Source organism: Eurytemora carolleeae, unplaced genomic scaffold, assembly GCF_000591075.1.
Source record: "Eurytemora carolleeae unplaced genomic scaffold, Eaff_2.0 scaffold1020, whole genome shotgun sequence".
Taxonomy (NCBI): domain Eukaryota; kingdom Metazoa; phylum Arthropoda; class Copepoda; order Calanoida; family Temoridae; genus Eurytemora; species Eurytemora carolleeae.
This window is the reverse complement of record NW_019396927.1, coordinates 19,128-37,331: the sequence shown is the minus strand read 5'-3', so window position 1 is coordinate 37,331 and position 18,204 is coordinate 19,128. Positions and strand designations below refer to the sequence as shown.

Sequence of the window (18,204 nt, the reverse complement as noted above, 5' to 3'; positions counted from 1 at the left end):
TGCAGTGTTTTAAATTAAGCATGGTGTTATACTAAATAAGAAAGGGAGAAGGGGGAAGGGGGTAGGTATTGAAGGGAGGGGGGTGAAGTGGGGTAGGTATTGAAGGGATGAGGGGGGCCCGGGGGGTAATGGAAAAGGGTGGTCTGGATTAAATCTAAATGGAGTAACCCTCTATAAGGAATTAGGATGGAGGGGATATTACCGGCCATCTGTTTTAGGTAAAATCATAACTTTTTTACATCTTTTTATTAAAGAATATATTTTTTATTATTTTATGGGAAACCTTTGTGATACAGGGTGATGAAAGGACGTTATAGTATGATGGGAATATATTGATGGGAGGGGTTTGTATACTGTATTATACTATATGTATAACATTAATATATACGGGGAGATTAAAGGATGTTAAAGAAAGGAAAAACACTATTAAATAAATGATATAAGACTGAGAATAATAATATTAATTTAATAGGTTTAAATTCTAATCTCAGTAGGTAGCTCATTATACATAGAACAGGGCGTACTCGTATTTATAGTACACAGTACACAGTACAGATTCAGTTGTTCATTATTTTAGAGAAGGTCGTATTGATAATACAGTACACATATACATTATACGTAGTAGAGAGCCCGAAATTTAAAAGAGTATCGTTGAACGAAACTCCCGAGTTTACTTTTTGGGGTCTTAACATTTGTGTAGATTTTGATTTAAGAGATTCGAAAAAATGGAGAGTATAAACAAACGGAAAAAAATAATATTTCATTACGAAAATATTGATATTCACTAAACTACCTAAATCCATTCGTGAGACCCGGGTTTTAAAACTGTTTTTCAAAACGATCTACCCTGTCTAAAGTTTTGGGCTCAGTAGTTCCTTAAAATAGAGCAGTGTGTTCTCGATCATATTTGCAGCTAGTAGACAATACAATTTCAGCAGCTCATTAAACTATGCACACTGAACAATGAGTTCTGAAAAACATCAGTCGCTTTAAAGGAAGCTTTAACTTAAAACCACTCACAACTTCACAAGATATGCTGCTGNCCTGTAAAGAATATGAACTGTGTTACCCCTGCTGCATATAACTGAGCCACGCTGCAGGAATCATTCTTCTTTTCCTCTAACTAATCACGATCTACTTTATCCTCAACTTAAACCTTTGCTTTATAAACCACACACATTCAATTCCTTCTCAGTCACACTACAGTGATAGTAATAAAAATATCATAAATAAACTTAAACTGTATTTTACCATTTTAAAAAGGGGAATAATTAAAGATCTTTAAATTTATATCTGTGCCAATTTTTTTTCTTTTTTTTTTGCTAGACTGATAGGAAAACTTGCATGAATTTTGAAGACAGAGTCTTGGAAGTGTCGCAAAGCCTAGAGTTTAGATTTTAACTCAGTAGAAACTACTTTTTTTGTAATACTTGACATGCATTAAGCACTTGTTTTTAACTTTAGTTTCTAAAAAGTAATTGGCAAAATTGGTATAGATTTTTGCCTGAGAGCTTGCCACCTATGGACCGCTGCTGTGAACTTTGACCAGATTAAAATAAAACCACCCGTATCTTGTTAAGTAGGATTAGAGGGTCTTGAAGCCGAGGATAAATCCGGCGCTAATCCATTCCTTTATTATTTTTCAACTCAGTAATTATTGCAAACCTTGCACACCTGTCAGCTTTTTATATTCAAGCAGCCCACACTGTCCAGCTGTCATCAGGTCTAATAGCTTTAAATAGCTGTCAACTTGTTTGCATCCGCTGTCATTATAGTCGAACAAAGATGGTGTAAACAGACGACAAACAGACAGTCAGTTAGATAGATAGAGAGATCAAAAACTAGATAGATAAATCAAATGATACTGTTAAACATTTAAATAGATAGATTGCAGATAAATAGATTAAAAGTTATAGGTAGATACAGGATCACCCACAAAGGATGAGACTGAAAAGACGACCCAAAACTCTAAAAATATGACGATTTGAAGCTTGATTTTTGGTTTTTGCATTCAATTAGGTATTTTGATGGTATACTAAATTGACAAGCACTGAAATATGCCAGGTTATGGCCTTCAAGGAACCCTTAATGCAAGAAAACGGACTAAACAAATTCTGTACAATCGCCTCTGAAGTCTCATCCTTTGTGGGTAACCCTGTAGCTAACTAGCTAGATATATATATAGATAGACAGATGGATAGATTGATATATATAGCAAATTCAAAATTAGATGGATAAATATTTTTTATTTCTATTTATGTTACAAAGGAGAGATAAATAGATAGATAGATATTTAGTGGATTTAACCATTGTTTGTTAACTGAAGAGGAGTAATCCGAATCATTTTGTAATAAATATGAAAAATTAAAACAGTTCTTTGCAGTATATTTATAGAAGACCATATATTGATGGAAAGGGTATGCATAGATAGAGGGATAGGTATAATGATAGATAGATAAATAGTGTAAAAAAGGTTCATGTAGAATGATAAAATTAATCATATGTTGTTAGTAAGGAAAGGATAGATGTGTATACTATACAGTAAACACTGTTGATATAGTATACTATATATATCGGCTTCCAAAGCTTTTTTCGTAGATTTTGATAATCGAAATTATCGGAAGGCAAATTTCTAAATTCTGACCATCCATAAACCTTCCTAGGGGTCATATGAGGCCACACAAAAAGTTTATGCCCGTTTTGACATTTTTGTATAGATGGATTGATAGATATAGTATGAAAAGGGTTTATATACAACGATAGAAGACCATATATTGATATATGATATTGATATAATTGTCTCAACCATATTCTCTACAATTACTGTCATGTCAGCCTTACATTTGCCTTAGATCAATCATACTCTACACTCTTTCACTCTACAATCATTCATTCATTCATTCATCAATATTCAATATACATCACTCCATCTTATAAAATCATTCATTCATTCATCAATATTCAATATACATCACTCCATCTTATACAATCATTTATTCATTCATCAATATTCAATATACATCACTCCATCTTATGCAATCATTCATTCATTCATCAATATTCAATATACATCACTCCATCTTTCCATTCAATACTCAGTATTTAACCCATCCAAAGCTTAAACAATTTACTCAGATTTAGTTGATCTTACCTGCATTATAAAGGTAAACTAGAAATTGTTTGTCCTACGAGGGACTGTAAGTGAACCTCAATATCTTCCACAATATTGATGAGATAAAGGTTTAAAGGACATTAGTCTGAGTACAACAACACAATTGCAATGTTCTATATTCATTGGACAATAATTTGTGAGGAACAGTCGTCTTCTTAAAGGGAGTGTTCGCGAAAAATGAAAGGGGTACAGGCTTACGGCGAAAAACAAGTGCTTTTGACAGCTAATAATCTTACTTCTATCTGTTGCGTCTATCAGGAGAAAATTGTTAAAAACGACTCATGCTCAAGAAAGTATCGCCCATACAAATTCAGAAAGATGCAACATTCAACACTGATCGTAAATAAATCAATTTAATTTCAAACAAATCATTCAGATATTACAACCTATAGGCATCGATTATTTTTCGACGCATTCGTATATAGTTAATATTGGCGCTGGATTTTCGAATATTCTTGGATAATATGAAAATGTCGTCTTCATTTTCAAAAACCCTCGAGACAGGAATAAATATTTTCAAAAATAACTCTATGATTATTAGTTGTAATATCTGTATGATTTGTTTGGAATTTTTTTTTACGATCCGAGTTGAATGTTGCAACTTTCTGAATTTGTATGGAAAGTAAGATTAGTAGAGATCGGATATAAAATTTTCGCGAACACTCCCATTAATCATCAGTGTTAGGTGTCTCACTGTATGAACCACAGGAAGATTGATGTATAATCTCAAAACTATATACATGGATGAATCTGTGTATACACTGTACCTGGATATAAAACCAAATTGATCACATCTCATGTTTCTTTCCCACTCGACATTTATAGCTAGATAAACATATGCAACTACGCCTCTATTTAACCTTCTTTGGGGGCGGAAAAACTGCACGGTTTTCTTCCTACAGGTGATCATTTATTCTAGAGCAAACAGCCTTACCTCGTGCATCATTTAAATTTTAAACATTTTCATTTTCTAAATCATTAAGTTACAAGATGACATTTTCTCCAAAATATTTCTAATTGCAAAAGAAGCGTCGACACCAGGGGCGGATACAGAATTTAAGTAAGGGGGGGGGGTGCAAGATTTATTTCCGGGGGAAAAAATCTTGATTTAGGAGCCAAAAGAGTCAAAATTAATGACTGAAGACTAAAAAGCTAGAATTTTAACTTATCAAACTTTTTAAGATAGATATTTTTCCACATACTCTCAGTACACATATTTGAAATGGGATGACTCACGGGATGAGGGATGAATACAATTCCGTAATGCGTTAATATTTAGTGGCGTAGTAACCGTCACATAACTTATATTGATATTGTACTCCCCCCTGGTCCCCTCTAGTCCTTCTAGTGATAAACCCTAGTTTTTCTCAAGGAATACAAACACCACAAATTACAAATTATCTGTATATGGGGGCGTGTATTATGTATATTTGTATTTTTATGAATATTACAGTGACAAAATGGACAGGAACGGTGGCGGCTTCAGGGGAGGAAGAATGCAAGGACCTCTAGAAATTTTAATAAGAAAAATTAAAACATTAAATATCATTAATTAATATTATTATTTTAGCACGACCTGGTTTTAAGTTTTTGAATTTGAATTTTCTCTAAAGCTCGGGACAAAATATTATCTAAAAAGGCTTGATCAAGAGTAGGGCTGGGCAAAGTTCCGTTAACGAAACAAGGTTTTCGAAAATTAACGGAGGAGTCCGTTAACGAACGGCAAAAACCGTTAATCTTAAAATCGTTAACGAAACCAATTGGCCGTTTACAAAAAAAATTAACGGTTAAAATTGTCCAGTAAACGCCGTTAATAAAATTGAAATCGTTAACTAACGTTAATTAAAAAATAAACGGAAAATGTCGTTAACGAAACGAACATTCCATTCTTTCATTAAAAATGAATGGCTAACATAAATTTTTCTTTTTTAACAGAATTGGAACTAACCGTTAACAAAACGGCTAGAAAAAGTTGAAACGTGCTCAGTCCTAATAAAGAGATGATTTCTGTCGAAAATTTTGATGCACTGCTGTAAACCAAAATAGATCATGAGTCCATATAATTCCATCTGATCAATGCCAAATTCCCCAAACGTTGGTTGATTGATATTAGGGGCAGTAATAAACCATGTTGTTATTGTAAACAATTGGAAGTATAATGTCAAGTTGTAGAAAAAAATCCATACTGCAGAATGTATACGGCAAGGGAGTGTTTTTCTGTACATCATAATCTATCTCTTATATTAAATACTAATAAGTAATATTTACATCTTTTCACATTTCTGAAGTGTAGTACACGTACACAAAATCTTGTCAAAGTTCACAATGACATATAAAGTGTACTTTCATGCCCCTAAATGTACTTTCAACCTAAATCCCATTTGGAATCAGAAATGGAATTATATGGACCACTGAAATAGTTAAATAAACAACAGCAAGTGGATTTTTCAAAATACTCCTTTAGTGCTGAATCAAGAAACAAGCGCTTTGGCGCATTGGAATTATTTAAATCCGGGGCTAGAAAACATATAAATTGTTTAGGGAGGTAAATATAACTTTAACCAATTGGGCAAACAGCTGTTTTATATACAGGGTGTCCCACGAAACATGACAGTATGCAGGACGACTTGAATGTCGTCTTGATTTTTGATATAATTTGCTGCGTTTATTTGTCAACCTAATCTTAGAAGTAAATTTCTAGAGATAATAATCACAAAATTCCCCTAGTCCTGCCATTTCCAAAATGTGGTCTGCCTTTTTTGTGCTTTCAATATTGCCCGAGATATGAAGAATTTCGTTCAGATTTCGACAAGTTTGCTTTTATTTAACAAAATTGAAATCTGAACCAAACTCTTTATATCTCCGGTAATATTGAAAGCACAAAAAACGCAGACCACTTTTTGGAAATGCCAGGGCTAGGAGAATTATGTGATAATTGTTTCAAGAATCATACATGTTAAAGTAGATAGAAGACTAAATGTCAAAAATAAATTCAAATATCAAAGACGACTTTCAAGTCGTCTTGCTATTGTCATGTTTCGTGGGACACCCTGTAGGTTAGATTTCGTGATGAGGTTGCGAGATTTAATTTATGTTGAAGATACATACTCACTAAGGATGAGACTTTGGATTGTAAAGATGATCCAATTCTTTTAAATATGACGATTTAAAGCTTAATTTTTAGTTTATACCTTAATGGTTTATCAAATGAAAAAACACAAGTTTAAGTCTGCAAGGAAGCCTACTAGTACGAAAAGAGACTGATCAAATTCCTCACAGTCGTCTCTGGACTCTCATTTTTCGTGGGTAACCCTGAAGAGACATTGTGCCAACTATATATACATCATATTTAGTTTAACGTAAAATCAATTCAAATGTGGTAATTTTTCTTTTTGTTTTGGTAAGCCACAAAAATAAGTTGCAGTCAGTTGTCCCAATATATTTTAGAATTTATAAATGTTTGACCAAAAAAATTATTATTGAATTTGAACAAATCTTTTCAGGACTATTTTGTCAAAATTCTCACACCAGGTTTAATAAGAAAAAGATTTTAAAAATCTTTTATGTTACATACTTAAGTTCTGAATATTTTGTCAACCGTTACCGTNTTTAAAAACAAGTTTCAATACCCCACCCTGTCCCCAGTGCCACTCCATTATTAAAAATCTGTAAATTGGTTTAATCCTCCATACTGCACCATGCATACTTGTATACGCACGTAATGCGTCAGTTGAAGTAGATAAGACCTGGTCTTAATTCTTAAATTACATAAATACCAGATTACATGAAAATCCGTGCCTCAAGCCACTTCTAATTCCCTCCCCCCCCTCTTAAATACGCCTGTATACCGCCCCCCATAGTCCTCAAATATATCTCCCCCCAGCAGCTTAACTCATAAAACTAAGGTCAAGATAAAATTATTACTTTGTTTTTCATTTTATTTTTGACAAACATTCTTTCTAAACATTTATTTACATTTTACAATTTACATTTTACACTACGTTTATTGCGTTTCTTTAGATAACTTGATAACATACGGTGGTAAGGGATTATATCAACACAATGATTATTTAATTGATTAATTCTACTGACTTCTATGTTTACGTGTTTCCATGCTGTTCTATAGCTTGATTTAAATCAAAATTTAATTCGAAAGTCGTCTTCTTTGTTTTGATAAAATCGTTTACCACTGTAGCTAAGTAGTCAAGTTTTAGCTGTTTATCATAGTTCGGGTTTCACTGATGCTTCCTGCAAGGAGTTTAAATTTAGCTGCTTAGAAGTTATAACTTTTCGCTGCTTCTTTAGTCGGTTAGGTTTAGCTACTCAACCCAGTAGTTTAACTGCTTCCCCACGTCTTAAGGTTTAGCTGCTCTCCTAGCAGGTTCAGGTCCGACTAAAACAATTCCTGATCATTAATATTTTTACATTCTGTTTGTGAAGTTCTTAAAGATTTAGAACTTAAAAGTGATGTTAGTTAATATATTATATATTATTTATGTATATTTCTAGGTATATTTCTATGTGTATTTCTAAGTATGTATAGTTATAATTATATAACTACATAGAAATCCTCTATAATTTACCGTATCACTTATCAGTACTCGTATATCTCTGTAGTATAAGTACTCATCTATGTACCTATAGCAGTATCAGTACTCCTCTTGTTACCTACTTATATCTGTTCTCCTTTAGGTAGTAGGTACCTACCTGAGTAGGAACTCCTCCAGGCATCTACCTGATTAACTACTCTTCTAGGTGCCAGGGTACCTATACCTAAATGTAGGGCTGGGCAAAGTTCCGTTAACGGAACGGAGGTCTTCAAAATTTAACGAAAGAGTCCGTTAACGAACGGCAAAACCGCAAATTTTTAAATCGTTAAAAAAACGATTAGCCGTACTTGAAAAAAAATTAACGGTTAAAAAGCTTATTTTACAAAAAAATGGTGAATTTCGTATTTTTGTTTTAATGGTGAAAATTACAGGTAAGTGCAACAAAGTTGGAAATAAACTGAGTTCACAATGCTCTGTCTTGAACAACATGCAATTAAACTTTAGAGTAAAACTTACACCTAGGATTTTTAACTTTGTTCTTTTTTAAACATTTAAAAAACTTCCCACATTTTAATATTTTAAAACATTTTAATATTTTTTGTTATTTACTCTTCTTCAATCAAGCCACAAAGGGGAATAATTAGGCAGAAAATAAGTAATAAACAATTTTGGAATTTGTAAAACCTCGAGTTTTTGTGGACATTTTACGCCGTTAATACTACAAAAGACCTTTAACGATTTCAGGAACCGTTAATACTGTAATCGACCATTAACGGCTATGCTGGTGACGATTTTTACACCGTTAATACTGTAATTAACAGTTAACGACGGCCGTTCGCGATTTCTTAAACAGTTAACGAACTTTTTTGGCGCTTCTTGCCGTTAATAGTGTATTTTATCGTTAACGATTTTTGGATTTTTTCCGTTAACGCCGTTAATAAACAGTAATTTAAAAAAAGAAAATTCTGTTAACAGAACGAAGGCTGCGTTCTCACCTTTAAAATTAACGGTTAACTAATGAAATGACTAGAAAAAGTTGGAACGTGCCCAGCCCTAACTACATGAGTAAGAAATCCTCTTTCCTCATATAACTCATTTAGGATAGAATCCACTGTTGTGATTTAAGGGTAAATCTTAATTGCCTGAGTAAGTACTCCTTAAGGTACCTACCTGTATCAGTACTACTCTTGGTACCTACCTGAGTAAGTACTCCTTTAGGTACCTACCTGTATCAGTACTCCTCTTGGTACCTACCTGAGTAAGTACTCCTTTAGGTACCTACCTGTATCAGTACTCCTCTTGGTACCTACCTGAGTAAGTACTCCTTTAGGTACCTACCTGTATCAGTACTCCTCTTGGTACCTACCTGAGTAAGTACTCCTTTAGGTATGTATCCTTCCAACTTCTGTATATGCTCTTGGAGCATTCGTCTTCTCTCCTCTTCCAGAATACTTCTCTGTCTTCTCTCTTCATCTTCCTGCTCTGCTCTTAGAGCAATATTCTTTTCGGCCTCCTCCATCCTTCAATTAACAATCATTAAAGGGAATATTATTGACAGAATTCTGGTAAAAATAATAGAATTCTGGTAAAAATAATGAAATTCTGGTAAAAATAATAAAATTCTTATATCTTAATAATATCTTAAAATCTTATAATAACAAGAATCATAGAAGACAAATCTGCTTCAAATTATTAGGGCAAATTAGCACCAAATCTAAATTACATTTATAACATTTTTGATTTAAAAATATAAACCTTCTCCTCTGCTTATCTTGAAGGATCTCCTGGATTGCTCTTTTGTGCTCTTCTCTTTTCATCCGCCTCCTCTGCTCGTTCATTTGCTCTTAAATCAATCAGTCAATTATAGAAATTTAATTAAATCTAATCAAATCAAATCAATCAATTAGAAAAATATTTAAATCAATCAAATAGAAACTTAGCTGAATAAATAAAGTAGCAACTGAAAAAATCAATCAATCAACTATACAATCTTAATTGAATCAATTTATCAAAATCAATCAATAGACTATAAAACCTTAATTGAATCAATTAATCAATAAGAAAAAATCTAAATCAATTAATGAATTATAAACTTCATTAAAGCAACCAAACAATTATAAAAGCTTAATTATACCAACCAATCAATTATAAATTTGATTTAATCAAACAAACAATTAAAAGCATGATTAAAGCAACCAATCAATTATAAACTAGATCAAATTAATCAATTAATTAGAAACTTAATTATATCAATTAATCAATATCGATAAACCAATCAATTAAAAACTTAATAAAAGCAATCAGTCAATAGTAAAAACTTAATCAAATCAATTAATTAATTAGAAACTTAATTAAATCAATCAATCAACTAGAAACAAAATGAAAAAATCAGATGAAAACTTTTTTCCAGCTGATTTTAAAATATTTTAATATTAAATTTTTATATTATGAAATCTGAGCTGAGAACTATTTATTGTCGATTTCAAGATCGATGCTTGATCTCGATCTTTTGTTAATCTGCAGATTAATTTAATCTTTATTCCATATTCCGCAGTGTAATAATATCCTAAAGGGAAAACTGAAATGAAATTTGATCCTTAAATTGAAAGCCGTTTCAAGTTAATCTTGTCATTTTTTTTAATTGGAAAGCTTCCTACGTAATGTCTTTCTTCTAAAATATTGCCACTGAAAAGAAGTAAAAAAATATTTGGTACTATGGGAAAGATTTTCAAAATACGAATCTTCAACCTTCTTAAAAATAAAAAAGTTGTTAAATATTGTTACAGATGTGATTCTAAGATACCTTTCTAGATTCTGCCATATTCTGAAAGCAAAAGTTTTAATTTTGCATTCTGCTTGATTTTTTTTTCCCCCGGCTGGGTATTCACCATAAAAAATTAATATACAGTGAGAACCAGAAAACTGTGGAATTGGAAGGCGACTTTATAGCACTTTTCAAGTGTATTTAATGTTGTTTCAAATCAAGTAGTTTTAACCCTTATTTAGTTCAAGGGGCCTGTTTAGACTACAAAATTACTGTGTCTCATGTACTTTAGACTCTTGAAAGTCTATAACTTAAGTCTGAAAGTCATCTTCCTATTCCAGAGTTTTCTAGTTCTCTTTGTATATATATTACCTAGTTTATCATCTTCGGCAAACTTTTGCATCATTTTCTCCTTCCACCGTTCATCCTCCTCCTCCTCCCTCCTTTCTTTGTCCTTCCTTTATAAATATTTCAAATTTTATTTTCTCCTTCCACCTTCTCCTTTCTTTATCCTTCCTTTATAAATATTTCAAGTTTCCATTATGTCTTTGCCTAATGTATTATACTACTAATAAAAGACTTCTATATTATTGCTACTGAATAACTACCTCTATTCCACTTCTAAACTGCTATGCAAAGACTACCAATAGATTAAATGAATATCTGAAATGTATTGATACAAAGACTACTTTATTGAAATACTAGTAAAAAAGTCTACTCTTATTGTAATACTGCTAAAAAAGACTACCTTTTTTATAATGCTACTAAATGACTACCTGTATTGAGCTGCAAGTATGTTAGATTCTCTAAGATTAACCCTACGACGAATGTCGTCTTCAATTTCCTGTTCTTCTCGCAATCTTAAAATTTGAAAAACTATTATTACAATTAAAAGAAAATTAGTAATATTCTAATGCTGTGTTTGGCACATTATTTTTTTCTTTTTAAAATGTTTCATAGGTTAAAAATGCAAACATTAAAAAAATACTGTCTGGTAATGACAGATTTTATGACAATTTAAAAAAACAATATTCTTTTTGTTTACAAATTTAAAAAAACAATTGTTTTTAGTCTAGGTAATAGCCAGGCTTTCTGAAATTGAATTCGGATTTTTGATGATTTTCGAAGATTTGTTTTGTCTCGCATACCTATCCTTTTCTTGATTTCTAAATTGTAAAAGTTCAAGCAATAGTCTTTCTCTCTCAAGCTTTTCTTCTTCCTAAAATATTAAGATTTTATCAACTAATAATCAGGTAAACTTTTAAGTTACCCTTTAACAAAAAAGTATCATAAACAATTGGCTCAGAAATCCACTAAACATGTTACTGAAGATATCTTTTTCTATATGGATATAGGATTATTAATGGAGAATACGTAACTAATAAGTTTAAACTTGTATTTTCAAATAAGCGAATGGTCCTTTCAAGGACTTCTTCTGCAGTTTACATATAAAATCTAAATTAATTTCTTATCACAAAATGTCATAATAGCACGAATGCTACCAGGTACCCACCTCTCTTTGTAATCATTTGCCTCCTTCCGGAGTGCATTGATCACAGAGTTAGCATAACATGTGCAATGATACCAGCCCTATTGGAAGTAGCAGAAGATAACGAGTGATAATAATAATAATAATACTAATAGTAAAGATAATGATGACTATAACTATATCTATTCATGAAAGTAAAGCCATAAAACAAATTTAAAACAAACCTTGATCCTGATTTGTTCTGAGAGTTTAAGAACGGTTTGGTTTTTAAGTTGTCTTCTCTCTGTTTCCATCTCCTGGTTCCTCTTGTCCCGTCTCTCCTTCTCCTCCAAGAACATCTAAACAAAATATGCTTAAGCTTATAGTTAAATTGAAGAAAAATATGAAATATGGAATTCTAAATGAGGTAACTTCCTAGAGAATGATTTTTGGACCCCCGCCCCCCCCCCTTTCATCAAAAATATACATGAAATGTTGAAAATGTGGCACGCGCTTGGCACCCTACTCTGTCCTAGCCGCAGCACTCGGTCCAGAAATTGGCTTAACCTAACCAATTCTGAATGCAAACTTTATGATAGCTGGGAGGGGGACGGGGAGAGGGAGGTCCAAAAATCTTTCTTAATACGATTGATCCTCCAATGAATTCTTAACGTTCCCGAGCTCCATATGAAGTGGCGTAACTGAATTTATAAAGCTCTGACATAAGATTTGAAGGAGAAACAAAACTGAACTAAAATTTGGTTAAATCAGCTTTATTTTTATACATTTTTACTATTAATATATTATGTCAAGTAAAAAGAGTGCACTATATTGTTTAGTCCAATTTAAAAATACTCATAATTTGCTTCCACCGGAAGCAAATTATAAGGATCGAAAAAATCCGCAAAATATAGGCTTTGTTGTGATTCTAAAATAGAAAATTAGGGCATATTGTGTATTTTCAAATAAACAAACAATCCCTTTAAAGATAATAAATTCTAGAAAATTACGAACATCTCAAATTAATGTAGACTAGAGCATTTTAAAAATATCTAGAAAAGAAAAACGAAAGAAAACTATGTCAATAAATTACAGTTTGATTATAAAAAATGGACGCTAGGTTCACCTTTATCATCCTGTTTTCCTTTTCAGTTCTCTGGTTCTCCCTCTCCCTCCAGACTTGGTTAGACTCCAGGTACTCCTGGATACTGGTCTGTTGATCAACCTTCTCCCTTAATTTCCTATAATAAACAGACTTGGTTAGACTCCAGGTACTCCTGGATATTTGTCTGCTGATCAACCTTCTCCCGTAATTTCCTACAATAAACAGACTTGGTTAGACTCCAGGTACTCCTGGATACTGGTCTGTTGATCAATCTTCTCCTGTAATTTCCTACAATAAACAGACATGGTTAGACTCCAGGGACTCCTGGATACTGGTCTGCTGATCAACCTTCTCCCGTAATTTCCTACAATAAACAGACTTGGTTGGACTCCAGGTACTCCTGGATACTGGTCTGTTGATCAACCTTCTCCCGTAATTTCCTACAATAAACAGACATGGTTGGACTCCAGGTACTCCTGGATACTGGTCTGCTGATCAACCTTCTCCTGTAATTTCCCACAATAAACAACTTGGTTAGACTCCAGGTACTACTGGATGCTGGTCTGTTGATCAATCTTCTCCTGTAATTTCCTACAATAAACAGACTTGGGTTAGATTAATATATTTTCATTGATTTACAGAATAATTTTCAGAATTCAGATCTTATTTAAAACACTGATTCACAAAGATACCCTTTAAACCTCTGTCTACGCCTATTTGACGATTTACCCTTGTTTATTCTATATAAAATTGATTATTTCATTTATCGGAATAACTATGAGGAACAATGTTGTGAAAAGTTAAAAATGTCCTCAATTTAATTTTCTCCCATATATCTGGTAAGATTTTATGAAAAAAAAAATAGAAAATGATTTATTTTAAGAGAGGAAAACAAGGATTATTGAGTAATTCTTCCTCCACTAATGTTTAAAGGTACCAAGGTGAATCTGACATGCAAATGAAGAGTCAATAGAAATAACACCAACACACCCTTTAAGTTCCCTCTCGATGTCCTAAAAAAAGCATGCTTTTAAAAACAGAAAAAAAACGGTTATTACACCTGAGCCTCTGTTCCTGGTTCTCCTGGTGTATTCTTGTAACAATAGAATCTATCATCTCTTTCTCGGCAATAAACTGAAAACAAGAATATCTTTATTACAAACTGTAATTATCATTCTCTGGGAGATACAATTTTTGGTCAATTTCCAATTATATTAATTTAGGACTTGATTTGTAATGTAAGTGTAACAAATGGCTTGGATCATTAATGGTTGGCAATCTAGGAAAACAGTTGTGCTAGTTTCCTAGGAATCCAAAAATACAGAAAAAAGCGCTTTGCAGCTGATTTTCTAGAAATACAGAAAAGCCACAATGCTAGAAATACAGAAATATAGTAGCGTTGGTTTGCTCTAGAAATCATAGAAGAAACTTGAGCTAGAATTCTAGAAAAGAAAGAAATATGCTTGTTGGCTAGAAAATCAGTTCTGCAGCCTTTCCTAGAAATCTAGAGAATCTTGGTTGGTTAAGAAATTAGAAAAAATAGTTTTGGTACGCTTTGAATTAAAAACAGTTTTGTAGGCCTGAATATAGAGAAAATTCTATTAGCATGAACTATGACTAAAAATCAAGAAAAATTGGAGTGTTGGTTTGCTAAAAAAACGTTTTGTTGTGCTTTAAATTTCAAAATAAATCAGACAGTTAATTGTGTTGGTATTAATATAAAAAAGTCAGCTCTAGAGTATATACTGTTGGTAAAAATCTAGGTTTGCTTAAAAAATAGTTTTTGCAAGCTTCGAATTTTAAAATAAAAAGACAGTTGTGATGGTGTATCAATAATAGAAAGATTTTGTTCCTGGTTGAAGATTTTATTTCTCTCCTCCTGGATCAGTTTTAGCTGCTCATCAAGCTCTTTTTGGTACCTAGAGTAAACTTAGGTTAGATCTGAATTAAACCAGAAAATCTTCATAGATGAGAATAAGATAAAACCAAAATGAAACCAAGATAAAACCAAGAAAAAAACAAGATGAAACCAAGAAAAAAACAAGATGAAACCAAGCAAAACCAAAACAAACAAGATAAAACCAAGATTAAACCTTGATGAAACCAAGATCAAACCAAGATCAAACCAAAATCAACCTAAGATCAAATGAACATAAAACCAAGAAAAAAACAAGATAAATACAAGAGGAAACCAAATTGAAAATAGGATGAAACTAAGATGAAACCAAGATGAAACTAAGCTAAAACCAAGATGAGACAAAAATGAAACTAAGATGACACCAAGATGAAACTAAGATGAAACCAAGATAAAACTAAGATCAAACCAAGATGAAACAAGATGAAACCGAGAAGATTTAAAAAAATCAAAATAAACTGTAAACATGGAGTAAAACGACCTAAAGTAAGACTTAATCTAACTACTATTTAGTAAATTCAGACTTCAATGGAATGATAAAGACTTGTAAAAAAAATATCATAAAAGTAAGACGACTTTACAGATATTATGTAAGACGACTTTTGTAAAGGATACCTTAGTCTTCTAAGTGCATCATCCCTAATTTCTTGTTTTTCTTTCTCTAGGTTGTTTAATCTTTCTTTCTCCTTCTCTTCATTTTCAAACCTTCTCTCATTTTCTTCTATCTGAAGTAATTAGAACATATTCAAGACTTCATTTTTGTAAGAACTAATTTTAAATGCGACCGTTGATTATCTTTTTTTACACATACAGGGTGTCCCACATCAAATAAGACCGCGTTAATGGGTCTAAATTACTATTTGGGGGACAAACCAGAAAATTTAAGAAGAACGAATCATTTTGAAAAATTTAATAAGGCTAATTCTACAGTGAAACCCTTAATAACGAATACATCGGAAGAAATTATCAAATGTCGTCTTGACAATTTTTCAATAAGTAGAAAATTGTTTTGCTAGATTTTTCAAGTATTATGTGCGTATTTTCACGTTAAAGATTGGAGATTATATAGTATGATATGGGACGCTCTGTATGTAAGCAGTCTTTCCATGTTTATATATAAATATATATATATCTGCAAGACTTCAGCTATTTTTATTTATCAAAAAAAAATATACTGGCCTCAACTTTAGTCGATTAAAAAGTTGAAAATATTAATAAAAAAAGAAGACGATATTTAAAATACCTGTTGCTGTGCACGCTTTTCTGCAAGTTGGGCTGCTCTCTCCTTGTTAATATATGCCTAAAAAATTCAACATTTTATTTATTTAAATTTTTTTTCTAAAGATCTGTATGCCGATACGAAAAGACTATATATTTTACACCACTTTTCCTTTTTTTATAAGAATTGGTGAAAAAAGCATTTTGAAACAAATGTTTCATCAACCACCACCTCTTTAACTTTTAGTACAATAAAACGGACGTTTCGTAGGCAAAAAGCTTAAACACACTTATTTTCAGAGACACCTTAAGATGTATTAATGGATATTATATTGCACTTCAGATATGTACTAAAACTGAAGTCATGGGTATAAATTATGTACAAAGTACAAGTTTAACCTGTTCTAACTGTGAAGCTAACGTCCTTAGCTCTAGACTTCCTAAAAAATCATGAATTATATTTGAAAAATTATGTTTAAAATATAAATAATTAATTTTTACCTTGGACAATTTTCTGACGGATTCGATCCTCTGGCAAATACTTCCTATATTATCAGAAACAACTTTTTTCAAAAATGAAATTTACTTTGATTTTTAAAAACCATGTCACTTGTCAAATTTCTCCACATTTCTTGTAAATGGCATGACATTTTTGGTTATTTAGACATTCATTTCAAAATATTAAGAAAAAAATTTAAATTCCTAGAAAATTAGTGAAAAACTTAGCAAACGTGCATTATAATAATAAAAATTCTTTTTAAAGAATATCAAATAATTGTTTCCTTGGTATCATTCTATATTCCACATGAATTTTCTGAAATTATAAGTATGAACTAATACGTAGAGGCTAAACTATTATAAGGGTATGGTAGGTAAGGATTAAAAATATTAACGCCAAAGAAAACATGATAAAAATAGCACCATTAATTTTTAATAAATAATAATAATATTGAGAATAGATTTTTTATTATTAAAATATCAGTAATACTATATAGCATAAATTATAGCACGTATAAATTACGTTCTTTTAAATAAAATATATGTGTAATATATATATATGAAAATTGGTTATAAGAATAGTGCAAATAAAATCTGATCGATTGATCAGAGAGTCACGTTCGTTGCACGTTTGCAGTGTTTTAAAAGCATAAAATAATAATCAAATGAATGGTTGTGAATTATAATCTTTTTTAACATATTTAACCTTTTTAATGGATAACCAAGTCTGTTTCTAACTCCAATGTTTGGATGTTTCCCAATTCCTCATTTTATTTTATCAATACGGAATGTTTAGTATAACCCCCAATACTACCTTGTCTACCTTTCTCATAATTAGGCAGGGTTAAATATTAGTCCTTGAATTGTATCCTCAAAAATATATTTATGGATGAAAATTTTTGATTTATAAGAAATGTATATTTTTGCAAACAGAAAAGATTAAAGTAGGTTTATCCCTGTCTGGGTTCACAAAGTATACAGTGTACACATATTCAGAATATATTCGGAAACCTAAAACCCGCCAAACCAATTTAAGGATGACCATCAACACAATATGTTTTTATTTTTATTTTTTTTCTATTCATTATTTAATATCTACGACTGCAAACTGCTTACACAAAATTTGTAAGTGTTAATTATTATAATATCATACGCATCATCTTTAACCTAGCATTCTGCAGCCACAGGGCCGTTTAACTGGGGAAGTGGGGAGGCAACCGGACAGCCTCGCCCCTCTCAGAGCTTTAGTAACAATCAGCCTCCCCCCTGGACAATAAAATTTATGGTTTCAAGTGGTTTTCAGGCCCCTGCGGTACTACGGGTTATGAGCTCCCCCTGGATTCCTGAATACACTCCTAATATATGATCCGGTGGGAGCAGGGGGGTGCACCGCCTCCATGTATGATCATATTTTCGATCAATACCTAAACATTTCAAGGATAACACATTATACATTGGAAATGTAGATATAGTTAAATTTAAGCTTAAATGACTCAAGGTTGTATTATAATGGT

The 18,204-nt window shown here is 31.8% G+C and overlaps 1 protein-coding gene across 1 annotated transcript; it reads right to left on the bottom strand.

The window, feature by feature from the left end:
* Nucleotides 1-7,125: 7,125 nt before the first annotated feature.
* On the bottom strand, nt 7,126-17,864 carry LOC111710204 (meiosis-specific nuclear structural protein 1). The gene is made up of 16 exons (XM_023484265.1): nt 17,858-17,864; nt 17,397-17,454; nt 16,694-16,737; nt 16,592-16,632; nt 16,218-16,274; nt 15,590-15,699; nt 14,912-14,978; nt 14,120-14,193; nt 13,081-13,195; nt 12,200-12,313; nt 11,635-11,705; nt 11,263-11,346; nt 10,859-10,944; nt 9,478-9,565; nt 9,089-9,242; nt 7,126-7,565 (listed from the first exon to the last, which is right to left on the bottom strand). The coding sequence occupies exons 1-16, from the start codon at nt 17,862-17,864 to the stop codon at nt 7,509-7,511; spliced, it is 1,227 nt and encodes a 408-aa protein (XP_023340033.1). The 3' UTR covers nt 7,126-7,508.
* Between the last annotated feature and the right edge of the window lie 340 nt (nt 17,865-18,204).